A 15,023-nucleotide genomic window follows, 5' to 3' on the forward strand; every position below is an offset into this window, starting at 1 on the left:
TGCCGCTCCTCCCGGCAGCACAGGGCTGCCCGACCGGAGGTCCCGGCTCTGTGGACGCAGCCCTGCTGTTCCCTGCGGCCGGGGCCGACCCCGCCCAGTTCTTGGGTATTGCAGCTGCACGCTGGGGGTTGGAGCCCCCAGGACCCCTGGCCAGGGGAGCGCTATCCTCTATCTCCAATCCCACAGAGGGATCTCGGGTGGGTGGGGTGGGATAAATCTGGGGTGCCCCCCCAACTTCCTGGGGTGTCCTCCGACCCCCAGGTGTCCCCCGACCTCCTGGGTCACACAGCTGACCTTCTGGCTTGTGTCTCCTCAGCATAAAGATGGTGCTCATGTGGACCAGCGGCGACGCCTTCAAGACGGCCTACTTCCTGCTGAATGGCGCGCCCCTGCAGTTCTCCGTGTGCGGCCTGCTGCAGGTGCTGGTGGACCTGGCCATCCTGGCGCAGGCCTACGCCTTCGCCTGCCACCCCCAGAAGCCAGCGCCCCACGCCGCGCACCCTGCCAGCGCCAAGGCCCTCTGAGGCAGCCGGGCGGGACAAAGTGGCCGCCAGCCACAGACACTGCCCACCTGTCCTCCCGGCACGGGGAGGGCATCAGGTTCTCGAGGAGCCTCTGCATGGGCTGGGCGGGCTGCGAGAGGCAGGGCCGGGCGGCGTTTGTGCTCCCCGCCGCAGGACGGCCCGGGCAGGCGTGACTCCCAGGGCTGGGTTTCAGGTGTTCTCAAGGTGACGGCAGAGTGAGCATCTGTTCCCGCTTCTGCTCACAAACACCTGCCCTGAACCCGAGTTGTGTTTGTAGACACGCAAGCGGGCACGGCGGCCCTGCCCCCGTCTCTGCCCAGCCTCCCGCATCCGCCTCAGCCCCCAGGACGTCCTCCCCCAGGACGGGGCGGGGCGAGCAGACCAGGACCTTGTGCAGGAAACATGAAGGGGGCAGGTGTCTGAGACCCCGCAAGTCCCGTGAGCAGAGCCTGGGGACCCTCACCAATGCCCCGGTTGGAGGGGCGTCCTCCGCTGCCCGGCGTGGGCGGCACAGGGCAGGGCCAGGTCCTCTCCACCCCTGGGGAAGGGGCCAGGAGGACGCAGGTGCCTGTGCTCCTAAGCACCCACCTGGCATGCGCCCCAGGCCCGCAGGGCCGGACACCTGGCTGCTGCTCTGCCTCTTCCTGGAGCCGCTGGCGTGTGCACCCCGGGCCCGCTCTGAGCCTGGCTGGGGTTGCCCGGCGAGCTCAGGTGTGAGGGTCAGGGCCTCTGATGCCCCTCGGGTCCTTGGGGGTGTCCCTTAGACAGACGTGGAGGCCCTTGTGGGGTGTGGGAGGCTGAGGGGGTTGACACCCCGGAGGGCTCCCCTGGGGAGAGTCCCTTGGTTCAGGGCGTTGCACACACTGGCCAGACTCAGCTTTAATGTCCGTCTTCCGGACAGAGACGGCCTCGGGTCAGGAGGGGGTGCCAGGCCGGTGCCCCCACGGGTGGGCCCTGCTGCTGCCGTCCTGGGCGGGACCTCCTGGGCAGGGGCAGCCTGGCATGGGGCCCCGCCACAGCCTCAGTCCACAGTCCCCGGGCCCAGCGGCCGGCGGAGTTCTGGGTCTGCAGTGTCCACAGCCGTGGCCTGACCTCAGCACCCACGTCCGCCCACCCTGGTTTTCCGTCTGACACGTGGCCGTGCCACGCTCAGCCCTGTGCTGGCTCCAGCCAGCCCGGGGCTCTGGATGCCTTCGCGTGGCTCCCGTGGCTCCCGTGGCACCATCTTCCCTTCCGCTGGCGGAGGGGCCGCTCCCCGTGCAGGTGCCGCCTGTGTGCGCGGAGCCGTGCACGGCGAGTGTCACCTCTGGCCGGCAGGAGGGGACCCAGCGCTGCTCCCCCTTCCCGAGGCTCCTCGGAAACCTCTTGAATGTTCGCGTGAGGATCTTCCTCGGCTCTCTGTAAAATGCTTTGAAAATTTCTATTTTTTTAAAACGGAGATGTCTGTAATGTTAATTCCTCCAAATTAAAACGTCACCGTTGCAGGTGTGATGACGGAATGTCCCCCGTGTGGCGACTTGGAGTGAATGGCGGGCCCGGCGCGGTGTGAGGGGCCGGGCGGAGGCCGGAGTCTGTCCGCTGTCCCCGTGTGACCTGGGCTGCCCCCCAGCCCCCAGCGGCAGCCCAGCCCGGGGGCAGCTCTGAGGTTCCGCCCACCACTGGTGGGTCGGCCGCCCTGGCCCGTGGCGGTGCACACAGCCTCCTGCTTCCCACCTTCCTGCCCCAAAGCAGCCGTCCACAACCTTCTTGGCACCAGGGACCGGTTTCGTGGGAGACAGTTTGTCTAAGGACCAGGGTTGAGGGAGGATGATTCAAGCACATCACGTTCGTCGTGCAGTCAGTCCTCCCTGCTGATGATCATCTGTGTTTGCAGCCGCTCCCCAGCGCCGGCATCACCGCTCAGCGCCAGCTCAGGTCACCGGGCGTTGGGGTCTCATCAGGGGCACAACCTGGATCCCTCCACGTGTGGTTTGCAGTAGGGTGCGGCTCCAGTGAGAGTCTAATGGCCCGCTTAGCTGACAGGAGGCGGAGTCGGGCGGTGATGGGAGCCGTGGGAGCGGCTGTGAGTACAGGTGGGGCTTGCCCGTCTCTCACCTCCCGCTGTGCAGCCGGTGCCTAACAGGCCACAGACGGGTACTGGCCCTTGGCCCGGGGGTGGGGACCGCAGCCCTAAAGGATGGGCAGGGTCTCATTTAAAGGCCAAGAGACGTGTTTGCAGCTTTGCCATCTCGAGGTCAGGGCAGGTCTGCACAGCCCTTGGGCAGGGGCTGTGTGTGCCGCTGTTGGCTGGAGCGTGAGCTTCTCCAAAAAGTACCCGAGGTCACTCTTCCCCAAACCCTAAATCTGTATTTCCCGGCTCTTCCTCCCTGTGGGGCCAGCGTGTTGGGAGCGGGAAGACGTGGTGGGGCGTGTGGTGGGGCGCGTGGCAGCACATGTGTGGGGTGCGTGGTGGGGCATGTGTGGGGTGCGTGGTGGGGCATGTGTGGGGTGCGTGGTGGGGCATGTGGCAGCGCATGTGTGGGGTGCGTGGTGGGGCATGTGTGGGGTGCGTGGTGGGGCATGTGGCAGGGCACGTGGCAGGGTGCATAGTGGGGTGTGTGGCAGCACACAGCAGGGTGAGTGGTGGGGCATGTGTGGGGTGCGTGGTGGGGCATGTGGCAGGGCACGTGGCAGGGTGCATGGTGGGGCGTGTGGCAGCACATGGCAAGGTGAGTGGTGGGGCATGTGTGGGGTGCGTGGTGGGGCATGTGGCAGGGCATGTGGCAGGGTGCATGGTGGGGCGTGTGGCAGCACACAGCAGGGTGAGTGGTGGGGCATGTGTGGGGTGCGTGGTGGGGCGTGTGGCAGTACACAGCAGGGTGAGTGGCGGGGCGTGTGTGGGGTGCGTGGTGGGGCGTGTGGCGGGGCATGTGGCAGGGTGCGTGGTGGGGTGTGTGGCAGCACACAGCAGGGTGAGTGGTGGGGCGCGTGGTGGGGTGTGTAGCAGCATATGGCAGGGTGTGTGGTGGGGCATGTGTGGGGTGTGTGGTAGGGCGTGTGGTGGCACATGGCAGGGTATGTGGTGGGGCATGTGTGGGGTGCGTGGTAGGGCGTGTGGTGGCACATGGCAGGGTGCGTGGTGGGGCATGTGTGGGGTGTGTGGTAGGGCGTGTGGTGGCACATGGCAGGGTGCGTGGTGGGGCATGTGTGGGGTGTGTGGTAGGGCGTGTGGTGGCACATGGCAGGGTGCGTGGTGGGGCATGTGTGGGGTGTGTGGTAGGGAGTGTGGTGGCACATGGCAGGGCGTGTGGCAGGGCACATGGCAGGGTGTGTGGTGGGGCATGTGTGGGGTGTGTGGTAGGGCGTGTGGTGGCACATGGCAGGGTGTGTGGTGGGGCATGTGTGGGTGCGTGGCAGGGCGTGTGGCAGGGCACGTGGCAGGGTGTGTGGTGGGGCATGTGTGGGGTGTGTGGTAGGGCGTGTGGTGGCACATGGCAGGGTGTGTGGTGGGGCATGTGTGGGTGCGTGGCAGGGCGTGTGGCAGGGCACGTGGCGGTGTGTGGTGGGGACGGGCAGTGCCAGGGCGGACAGCAGACTTGGTCTCGCTGGGCAGCACCGTACGCTGGAGCGGAGCAGAGCCTGGCAGGACCCTGGGAGCTCTCGTGCGGCACCTGCTGGCCACAGAGGGACCACACAGATCGGTTTCCCCAGCGTGAGGGCTCAGCAGCAAACGTGGGGTTCCAGACGCCCGACACTGACAGCGAGCTTGTGCAGTCCCGGAGCTGCTCATGCGGATCCATCTCCAGACACTCGGGTGGGGGGCTGGGGTGGGGTCAGCGGGTGGGGTGGGGTCAGGGGTTGGGGTGAGGTCAGCGGGTGGGGTGGGGTCAGCAGGTAGGGGGGGTCAGGGGTTGGGGTGGGGTCAGCAGGTGGGCTGGGGTGGGGTCAGCAGGTGGGGTGGGGTCAGCGGGTGGGGTGGGGTCGGGTTGGGGTGGGGTCAGCGGGTGGGGTGGGGTCAGGGGGTGGGGTGGGGTCAGCGGGTGGGGTGGGGTCAGGGGTTGGGGTGAGGTCATCGGGTGGGGTGGGGTCAGCGGGTGGGGTGGGGTCAGGGGTTGGGGTGAGGTCAGCAGGTGCGGTGGGGTTGGGCTCAAGGCGCCAGCACAGGTGGTGGTGAGCAGGGCGATCAAGGCTAGTGGGTTCCCGGAGTGTCTCTGGCACTAGTCACCCCGAATGCTGCAAGACGGTGCCAGGAGAGCCGGAGCTCAACGGCAGCGACCGGGGCCGTGCATCTTCAGGGTGCAGCCAGTTTTGGGATCACTCTGGGACAACTGTGGCTTTCACAGTGAGGAAACTGAGGCACAGAGGTGGGCCCTTCCCCGAGGGAACGGCAGCCCCGGGTCGGTGGTCCTTGTGCCCAGGTGGAAGTGTACCCCCCCCTGCTCCGGGGGCCCCTGGTCTGAGGGCTCCCAGGTTCCCACATCAGAACCACTGCAGCCCAGTGTGGGACGGGAGGCTGCCACCCCGGGAGTGACAGTGCGGGTCTATTTCAGGGTCTTCGCCGGCTGCACAAGAGGAAGCTCACCGGCAGCGCTGTCCTCTGGCGAGGGTCTGCTCGCCCCTGCCCGGGCAGGACCACGTGATACCAGTGCAGACCACCGGGCCGGCAGAGAGGGTCCACGAACCCCACCCAGGAACGAATTCAAGGGCAGGGTAACCAGCAAAAGAGAAGAATTAAGACGTGAAGTGTAGACAGAAGCAGATTTATTGAAAGCAAAGTACACTCTAGGACTGAAGCAAAGAGCAGACTGATCCTCAAGGGGGCAGTGCTGCCCAAGGTCAGCGTCTGTCCTTCTGTGCTGGTCCCCTTCTGTGCTGAGCTGGGGTGGAACATTCGTAGGTTTTCTGGGACAGTGGTGGAGAGTTCCTAGAACCCGGAACCCTTCCCTTGACCTTAGAGGTGACTTCCAGGAGTAGCCGTGGCAGGTGTGCACGGTTGGGGCTGGTGGGTGTGATTTTCGCTATGTTGATGAGGCCAGTTCATTTAAGGGACACTTGTCACCTCAGCTGGACACACGCCCCAGTTAAAGGAATTCCCTCTCGTACCTTGGATAAAGCTGTTATGGCTAAAGTAAAATAGCCAGCAGGTCCCTATTGGTGACATTCACCCTGGCCAAGCACATTCTCGTGACTTCTGAGCCCTGCTGCGCCTGCCGGGTGGCTGGCTCGCACCTCTCCAAGGCTGTCCTGTGAGAGGGGTGTGGGTCCTGGCTGGGAGGAGACAGGGCTGAGGCCAAGCTGCTCTCAGGTGCCACCTGGCTGCCACCACAGCTTTGGGGGATGGTACTCCCCCGAGGAGGAGTGAGGCTGCACTCCCTGTCCTGGCTGCACACCCGTGTCCCTCAGACCCCTGCTGGCCTGGGATGTGTGGTCCTGCAGGGAGGGGACAGGTGCAGCAAGCAGGGCAGGTCTGTGCACCTGAGGAGTGGCAGTGGAGCCCCGGGGTTCTTGCTCTCCAGACTGGCTCGCTGGGCAGGTGCCACACCTGGCCTGGTCCACCGTGGGCAGCTCGGCTTCCCCTTTCTGCCCCAGGGAGCTGACGTCAGGATCCATGGACACGTGGGGTCCCTGGGAGGCAGATGTGGGATCGAGGCCTCACCTGTGCTGACGGCTGGCTTTGCTCAATCTGAGCAAACTGGAGGAACTGTCTAGGTCACTGGCCAGACCAAGTTTCCCAGCATCCCAGCACCCTGACGGCAGACTCCGGGTGGAGTGTGTCCACCAGGTGCTGTGTGTGCTGGTGCTGGCTGAGGAAAGGGAGACAGAGGTGGGGACAGGCTGTGTCATGGTGTTCCGCCCCACAGAAGCCAGGCTCATGTGGAACTCTCAGCCCATTCGCACCCTGGGTTCTGTTCTTGGCCCTGCCCCGGGGCAGCAGGGCCAGCGTGAGGCTGGGCTTGCTGTACAGTCTGGGATTCTGCAGACGGGCTTGCAGCTGTGGGCGTGGAGAGTGCTTTGTACGACCAGGCCAGGTGCAGGGATGCTGTCTCGGTCAGGGGTGCCCTGCCCTGGTGGTTCATGCCGTGCCCATCACAGGAACCCCCCTTTCTGGCCCCAGGCGCCCCGTGCTCTGCGGCAGACCCCACAGAGCACAGCGGTGCCCCAAGAGCAACCCACTCGACTGGCAGCCGTGCAGGAGGCTGGTGCTTTCTATTGTTCCGGCCGACTCAGAGAGTGTCTGCAGTAGCACAGCCACCGGCCCCCAGACAAGCTCCCTGTACCTGGACAGCAGGACCCTCTTGCTGTGGGCTGAGACGTCTCAGGTATTCAGGCTGGGATCACTGAGATGAAAGTATGGAGTGGCAAGATTTGGAAAGTGCCATCCCGGCTGGTCTCCACGGAGCAGAGAAGGCTCATGCTTTTGAGGGCCCTGCAGGAGCTGCCCGGAGAAGGAGTCACCCAGCTCTTCCCTGAATCCCTTCCTGCCCCTGCCGAAGCCAGGGCTGCAGGGCAGAGGGGTTCTTTGTTCCATTTCAGTCTTAGGGAAATGTCCCGCTAGGGGTGAGGAGGTGTTCTAGAGGGCGAAGATGTCCCACAGGCCTGGATTCCTGCCCTGGAAGGCAGGAAAATGGTTAAAATTCCCACAAGGAAATTTTGGGCTCTGCAACCGGAATCCAGGGGGTGGTGGTTAGTGGCTGTGTCAGGAAGCCCTTGTCACCATCTGGGGGCCCAAGGACGCCCCCCAAGGGCACTCTGTGGTGGAATGGGGGCTGTGAGCAGGGCTGAGCCCGGAAGGAGACATGGACTTTGGCCTCTGTTCCCACGGGGCCACCCGGGCTGAAGGCGAACGTCAGGCGAGGCCTAAGGCAGCGCGGCAGTCTGGCGTGAGCTGCAGGCTTGGAGTTTCTGGAACTTACTGAATCCGTATCTGGCCAGCCATAGAAAACTTGAAATCGGAGGAAACAGAGGGGGGAGGAGGAGGAGGAGAAGGCCGGGGACGCTCCCAGGGCGCGCCGTCAGGGTGGCCGCTGCCGTCTCGGCCCTGCGAGCCCCGTGAGCCCCGTGAGCCCCGTGAGCCCTGCGAGCTGTCCTCCGCGGCCGAGGCGGAGGCCGAGGCCGAGCGCGTGCTGTCCTCGCGCAGGGCGGGCTCGGGGCTGGCGGCGCGCCGCTGCTGCTCCTTGAGCTCGGAGTAGGAGCGCGAGAAGGTGTGGAAGATGGAGGTGGCGGGGAAGGCCATGAGCAGGATGCCGCTGAGGATGCTGCTGAGCGCCACCACCTGGCCGGGCAGGCTGCGCGGGACCATGTCACCGTAGCCCACGGTGGTCATGGAGATGACTGCCCACCAGTAGCTGGCGGGCACGCTGGAGAAGTCGCGGCGCGCGCCCAGCTCGCGCTCGGCCAGGTGCACGAGCGGCGCGAACAGGGCCATGGCCACGCACAGGAACAGCAGCAGCAGCCCGAACTCGCGCGCGCAGCGGCGCACGGTCAGGCCGAGCGAGCGCAGCCCCAGCGAGTGGCGCGCCAGGCGCATCACGTAGAGCACGCGCAGCGCGCGCAGCAGCCGCAGCACCAGCCCCGCGCGCTCCAGCAGCTTGCTGCCCCCGGGGCCGCCCGCCGCCAGGCCCACGAGCAGCGACACGTAGAAGGGCAGGATGGCCAGGATGTCGATGATGTTGAGCGGCGTCCGCAGGAAGGCGCACTTGCTCTCGGCCTGCAGGGAGCGCAGCAGGAACTCGAAGGAGAACCAGGCGACGCACACGGTCTCCAGCACGAAGAGGCTGCGGCACTTGTGCGAGCATTCGCCCTGCGGGGAGAAGGCACCGCGGTTGGGGCCAGGCCGCCCAGGGCGCGGGGAGTCTGCCCTTCCTCTCCCACCCCACCCGGGGAAGCGTGCCCCTGCAAAGGCCCAATTCCTGTTAAAAAAAAAAAAAAAGTCTTAATTGGAGGCACAATTAATGCAAGAGAGCCACCAATGAGCTTGGCCGACCCAGGAAACTGGTGAAAATCATTAAAAACCCTTAAGCACTTAAAGCCTCTGGCAATGGCCTTCTGAGCAAATAGCAGATGAAGAAAAACATCTATTCGAGAAAATCTGTGAACATTCAGCAAGAAAGGTTAGTCTGTGGAGTTTGAGCCAAGACTGCATTCTCCCTCCCAGCCCAGCAAGGCAGGGAGGCCCCTCTCCCACAGCGCCCACATGGGGAGCTTTCTCCCCAGGAAGGGCCGGCTGCCAGCAATCTGCATTCTACCTCCAGCTACCTGTTGCTGGAGTGGGGGCCCAGGGAGAGTCCAGTGGAGGGATGGGGCCACTCAGGGACCAGAACCTGGACCTCGAGTGTGGCAGGTTGAGAATATGAGGCCTCAGAGCCCCGTCTGGGTGCGAGAGGCAGTGACTCCAAGCCCATGCGGTCTGAGGGTGCCGCCCCCAAGCACTGAGCTCCTAGAGAGGGGGTGTCACTCAGACTGAAGCTTTTTCTTGTTCCATCCCCAGCTCCAGAGCCGGGCTCAGAGATTTTGCCTGGAAGGAGGAGGAGGAGGAAGTAAGGGATAGATTCTAACCTAGTCTCTTCCCAGAGAAAGTGACTTCATTTGCAGCAGAACATGGAGTTTAAACCTTAAGGTCGCTCTCAGAACACTGGAGTTGGGGTGAAGGGAATTAGGAGGATATTCGTGGATCTATTAAAGACACAGTGTGGACTGTAGGCTGCTGAGTTCGCAGGAGAGAACCAGGGAGTAAGATCGCTGGCGGGGGGGGGGGGGACCCCTGAGGTCAGAACAGCATCAGACACTGACCTCAGAAACTACTGAGCCAGCCTGAGCAAGAGCGAGACCTCATCTCTACTATAAATAGAAAGAAATTAGCCAGGCACAGTGGCGCGTGCCTGTAGTCCCAGCTACTCGGGAGGCTGAGGCAGAAGGATAGCTTGAGCTCAGGAGTTGGAGGTTGCTGTGAGCTAGGCTGATGCCACAGCACTCCAGCCTGGACAACAGAGTGAGACTCTGTCTCAAAAAAAAAAAAAAAAAAAAAAAAAAAAAAAAAAAAGGAAAGAAACTACCGAGGAGCCACAATTTGACTAGTTTGTAGAGGAACCTATGCCCTGGGACACTGTTGAAAATAGAGCTGTCAGTGGGCTACTGGTGGAGTTTAACAGCTGGGCGTGGCCAGTGAAAGAGAGGAGGAGTTTCCTACCCAAACCCCCATCCCAGAGTGACTGTGGGCGCACCCAGAGGCTCAGCACAGCCTTCCCCAGAACAACCCAGCCAGGTGCTAAAAGAACAAAGTGAGTAACAAGACCATGATGGGGAGTAGTACTGACAGTTGCTAGAATATGTTGTCTAAAATGTCCAGTTTCCAACAAAAAAAAAAGTCAAAAGGCATGTTAAAAAAGAAAGAAGGAAAGTATAAACTATATCCTGGGGAAAAAAAGCAGGCAACAGAAACTGCCTGTGAGAGTGACCAGATATCAAATTTAACAAAAAATATTTCAGAGTAGCCACTATGCACATGTTCACAAAGCTAAAGGAAAGCATGATGAAATGCCACAGATGAAGACTATCAACTGAGAAACAGAAATTAAAAAAATAAATAAATGGAAGTTATGGAGTTGAAAAGTACAATTGAAATAAAAAATTAAAAAATTCACTAGAAAAACTTAACACTCTAGGTTTGAACTGGCAGAAAAAAAGAATTATCGAACGTGAAGATAGCTCAGTAGCATTTGTGCAAGCTGAAGGACAGAGAGAAAAAAAGAAAAATAAATGAAGACTCAGGAAATGTGAGCACTATAATGTGCACCAACAACAGAGAAGAGAAGGGAGAAAAAATATTCAAAGAAACAATGGCTGAAAAAACTCCCAATTTATTGAAAAGCAATAACCTACACATCCAAGAAGCTCAATGAACTCCAAGAAGGATAAACACAGAGACCCAGAAATAAATGTAATCACAACAAAATAACAAAAGTAAAAAACAAAGAGAAAGTCTCAAAAGCAGCAAGAGGAAAGTGAAGCGTCACTCGCAAGGGAAGCTCCACAAGTCTAACAGCCAACGTCTTAGCAGGCAGCGGGATGATCTATTCAGCGTGCTCAAAGGAAAAACCCTGTCAACTAAGAATCTCACATCCAGCAAAGCTGTTAAAAAATGAAGGTGAAAAATAAACACTTTCCCAGGTAAACAAAAACTGAGAGAATGCATTGCTAGCAGATCTGCCTTTCAAGGGATATGAAACACTTCAGGTGACCCTAGATGAAAATCTGAATCCACACAAACAAAGCTGCACCAGTAAATGCAATTATGTGATTAGAAAAGACACTATAAATGCATTTTTTCTTACTTCTTCTCTTAACTGATTTGAAAAGCAATTGTATAAAAATAATATGTATATAATGTATTGTCAGGCCTACAGCATATAGAAACGTAATATATGTGCAAGGTATTTGCCAATAAAAAGCACAAAGGAGTTGTGTGGGAACAGCTGTAACAGTATAATGACAGAATATATATATGTGATACAATAATGTATATAAATTATGTGTAACACAATAATGTATGTAATTACATGTAATGTAATATAATAATGTATCGTTGGGTTTGTAACAGTGACAGATATAGTATGTATAACAATATCACCAACGGGGAGAAAAGTGACTATAGCTACACAGGTGTAACCTTTCTGTACCTCACCTGAATGACGCTAATGCAAATCTGAAGCAGATTTTGGCAAGTTGTATATGGTAAACCCTAGAGCAACCACTAAAGAAAAAAACTAAAAAATATACCGAAAAAAAATCATTAGTGAGGCCGGGTGCGGTGGCTCACGCCTGTAATCCTAGCACTCTGGGAGGCTGAGGCGGGAGGATCGCTCAAGGTCAGGAGTTCAAAACCAGCCTGAGCAAGAGCAAGAGACCCTGTCTCTACTATAAATAGAAAGAAATTAATTGGCCAACTAAAATATATATATATACAAAAAATCAGCCGGGCGTGGTGGCGCATGCCTGTAGTCCCAGCTACTCGGGAGGCTGAGGCTGGAGGATTGCTTAAGCCCAGGAGTTTGAGGTTGCTGTGAGCTAGGCTGACGCCACGGCACTCACTCTAGCCCAGCAACAGAGTGAGACTCTGTCTCAAAAAAAAAAAAAAAAAAAAAAAAAAAAGGAAGAGACGCAGCTGCTCTCCTCGCCGCACCCACGCGCGGGCCCAGCGCTCAGCGGCCGCACCTACTCCTGCCGGCTCACTGAGTCTGAAATTACAGCCCTTCCAGCATGGAGCTGACGTCTCACTGTGGTTTAGTTTGTATTTCCCTAGTAACGGATAAGGCTGAGCATCTTTTCATGTATTTACCATTCATGTCTTCTTTGGTGAAGCATCTTTTTAAAAAAATTTCAAATCTTTTGTCCCTTTTTAAATGGGTCGTTTTATTACAGTTAAGTTTAAACAGTGCTTTATGCCATCTAATTACAAGTCTTTTCGTCAGATACGTGATTTGCAAACATTTTCTCCCACTCTGAAGCTGGTCTTTTAATTCTCGCAGACAAAAGTTTTAAATTTTGATGAAGTGTGATTTATCAATTTTGTTCTTTTACGGATCATGCTTTTGATGTTATATCTAAGAACTTTTTTTTTTTGAGACAGAGTCTCACTTTGTTGCCCAGGCTAGAGTGAGTGCCGTGGCGTCAGCCTGGCTCACAGCAACCTCAAACTCCTGGGCTCAAGCGATCCTTCTGCCTCAGCCTCCCGAGTAGCTGGGACTACAGGCATGCGCCACCATGCCCGGCTAATTTTTTCTATATATATTAGTTGGCCAATTAATTTCTTTCTATTTTTAGTAGAGACCACCACTAGATAGGGAGTCCTCAGCCCAGCCACCCGCCCATGGTCCTGACCCTACCTGCACACCCCTTCCCTGCCATGCCCGTCCTTGCCAAGCCCTAGGCCTTGGCCTCTGTCCCTGCCACCCCGGACCCTAACTGCCTCCCACCACCCTCGTCTGCCCCCTCAGTCCCCTGTCCAGCCCTAGGCCTTGGCCCCTGACCCTACCACCCCTGACCCCTAACTGACTTCCCACCACCCGGTCTGCCCCCCTAGTGCCCTGTCCAATCCCCGGCCTTGGTCCCTGACCCTACCACCCCTGACCCTGACTTCCCACTACCCTCGTCTGCCCCCCTAGTCCCCTGTCCAATCCCCGGCCTTGGCCCCTGACCCTAACCATCTACACAACCCCCACCCCTGTCCACCCCCTGCCGCCCTTGGCCCTAGGAGCCCCCGGCCCGCTCTCACCCGCTCCTCCTCAGCGCGGATGTCCGGCATGGTGCTCAGGCAGAGGCCGACGGCCGTGACCGCCACGAAGGCCACGGACACGCAGGCGAAGAGCTTGCCCGCCAGTCCCGAGTGCGGGTTGTCCACCACGTCGCGCAGGCGCCGCCGGCCGCGCTCCAGCCGCCCGCCCGGGCCCAGGGCGCGCGCCGGGCTCCCCAGGGCGCGGGCCGGGCTCCCCGGCGCCCCTTGGCCCGCCGGCCCCGCGCGCGCCTCGGCCGCCTCCTCCTCGCGGCGGCGCAGGCGGCGCAGGCAGCAGCGCTCCAGGCGCGCCTCGTCGATGCCCCAGTAGGCCAGCTCGTCGCGGAAGGCCAGGGCGCACGGGCCGCGCAGCAGCCGCAGCTTCCCGGCGCGCAGCAGCGCCACGATGGCGCGGAAGGCGCACGGGCTGCGGTCGAAGAAGAACTCGTCGCGGCTCACGTCGTAGTCGTCGCACACCCGCAGCAGCTCGTCGTGGCCGCGGCAGGCCCGCAGGCGCTCCAGGCGCGCGAGCGGACAGCGCGCCAGCGCCGCCCAGGCCAGGCGCACGCGGCAGCCGCCCACGTTGATGATGACGTGCCGGGGCGCGCGCCTGCCTCGGCCGGCTCCGCCTGCGCCCGGGGGCTCCGCGCCCGGGGGCTCCGCCGGCCCGCGCTGCAAGGCCATGGCCCGCGGAGGTCGTGGCGCCGCGCGGGGACGGCCGGCTGGGCCTGCAAACGGAAAGGGGTGTCAGGCCGCGAGGGTGGGGCGGGACAGCACGGAGCAGCCCCACCCGGGAGGGCCGCGCCCGCGCCCGCGCCCGCCTCCTCTCCTGCCATGAATAAGCCAGACAGGGCCCCTCCAGCTCGCCAGCTCGGGCGAGTGGCGACTGGGCACGGCCTAGAGCAGCGGTGCACCACCTGTTTGCGCCAGGGCCGGTTCCGCGGAAGACAGTCTCCCCATGGACTGCGGGGTATGGTTTCGGGACGATTCCAACAGGTTCATCGTGCAGTCAGTCCTCTCTGCTAATGGTAATCTGTGTTTGCAGCGGCTCCCCAGCGCTAGCATCACCGCTCAGCTCCACCTCGGACCACCAGGCGTTGGAGTCTCCTAAGAAGCACAACCTGGATCCCTCCACGTGCGGTTTACAGTAGGGTCCGGGCTCCCGTGAGAACCCGAAGCCGCCGCTGACCTGACAGGAGGCGGAGCCCAGGCGGCGACGCCAGCCCTGGGGAGGGCTGTGAGTCCAGGTGGAGCTTTGCTCTCTCACCTCTGCAAGCTCCTAACGGGCAAGATGGCACCCGGGTCGGGGGCGCAGGCCGAGAGAACAGCAAAACGTCCTCGAAGTGTGGGCCGAGGAATGCATGGTGGAAGAAAGGTTTTATAGATGCCCAGGCCCCCTTCAGAATCTGCCTCAGTGGTCCCGCCGGAGCCGGTTGTTGGCATGTTTAGAAATAAAGCCACCTGCTCTTTGGCAAACAGAGCTCGAGGGGTGTGGCCCTGGCACCTGGCATTACAGCGGAGAAAATTCAGAAACCTCAGCCGCACGCAGTGTGGACGGGACTTGAAGGAACCAAGGGCAAGAAACATGTAAGAGTAAACGGAAGACATCAGCACGGCATAGGCTTTGAAGGAATTTTTTTTTTTTCTTTTGAGACAGAGTCTCACTCTGTTGCCCGGGCTAGAGTGCTGTGGCGTCAGCCCAGCTCACAGCAACCTCAAATTCCTGGGCTCAAGCGATCCTCCTGCCTCAGCCTCCCGAGTGGCTGGGACTGCAGGCATGCGCCACCATGCCCAGCTAATTTTTTTTCTATATATATTTTTAGTTGGCCAATTAATTTCTTTCTATTTTTAGTAGAGACGGGGTCTTGCTTTTGCTCAGGCTGGTTTCGAATTCCTGACCTTGAGTGATCCACCTGCCTTGGCCTCCCAGAGTGCTAGGATTACAGGCGTGAGCCACCGCGCCGGCCTAGGAGACGGGCCCGCCTGTCAGGGAGGGTCTCGGGTGTCTGGGGGAGAGAGGCAGTCCCAGCCCAGTGATCTAGCAGTGTGTGTGTTGGACCAGCGTCCAAGTCATCGAGACCTTCCAGACGAGGGTGTTCCTGGCCCCCTGCAGGTTCTGAGTGACGGGGACATTACAGAGCAAGGAGCCCCAACGTCCATCCCTCCCTTAAAGCAAAGAAACAGGGTAAACACTGTCAGAGCCGACTGTTTTGAACTCTGGAAACTAACCACGGAACACTTGAGAAACAGCA

The 15,023-nt window shown here is 59.9% G+C and overlaps 2 protein-coding genes across 3 annotated transcripts in view; one reads left to right on the top strand and one right to left on the bottom strand.

The window, feature by feature from the left end:
• SLC66A2 (solute carrier family 66 member 2) overlaps positions 1-2,023 on the top strand; it is a 36,018-nt gene extending 33,995 nt beyond the window's left edge. For both annotated transcript variants that reach the window (XM_020282232.2, XM_075993782.1), the window contains one exon: positions 317-2,023. In XM_020282232.2, the coding sequence (XP_020137821.2) occupies positions 317-524 (208 nt within the window). In that variant the 3' untranslated portion in view covers positions 525-2,023. The remainder of the gene's footprint in view (positions 1-316) is intronic.
• A 3,233-nt stretch (positions 2,024-5,256) lies between these two features.
• Positions 5,257-13,773, bottom strand: KCNG2 (potassium voltage-gated channel modifier subfamily G member 2). Its single transcript, XM_075993771.1, has 3 exons — positions 13,689-13,773; positions 12,775-13,499; positions 5,257-8,304 (listed from the first exon to the last, which is right to left on the bottom strand). Exons 1-3 carry the CDS (start codon positions 13,771-13,773, stop codon positions 7,414-7,416), a joined length of 1,701 nt encoding a protein of 566 aa, XP_075849886.1. The 3' UTR covers positions 5,257-7,413.
• Positions 13,774-15,023: the final 1,250 nt, after the last annotated feature.

The sequence above is a fragment of the Microcebus murinus genome, chromosome 17 (genome assembly GCF_040939455.1).
Source record: "Microcebus murinus isolate Inina chromosome 17, M.murinus_Inina_mat1.0, whole genome shotgun sequence".
NCBI lineage: Eukaryota > Metazoa > Chordata > Mammalia > Primates > Cheirogaleidae > Microcebus > Microcebus murinus.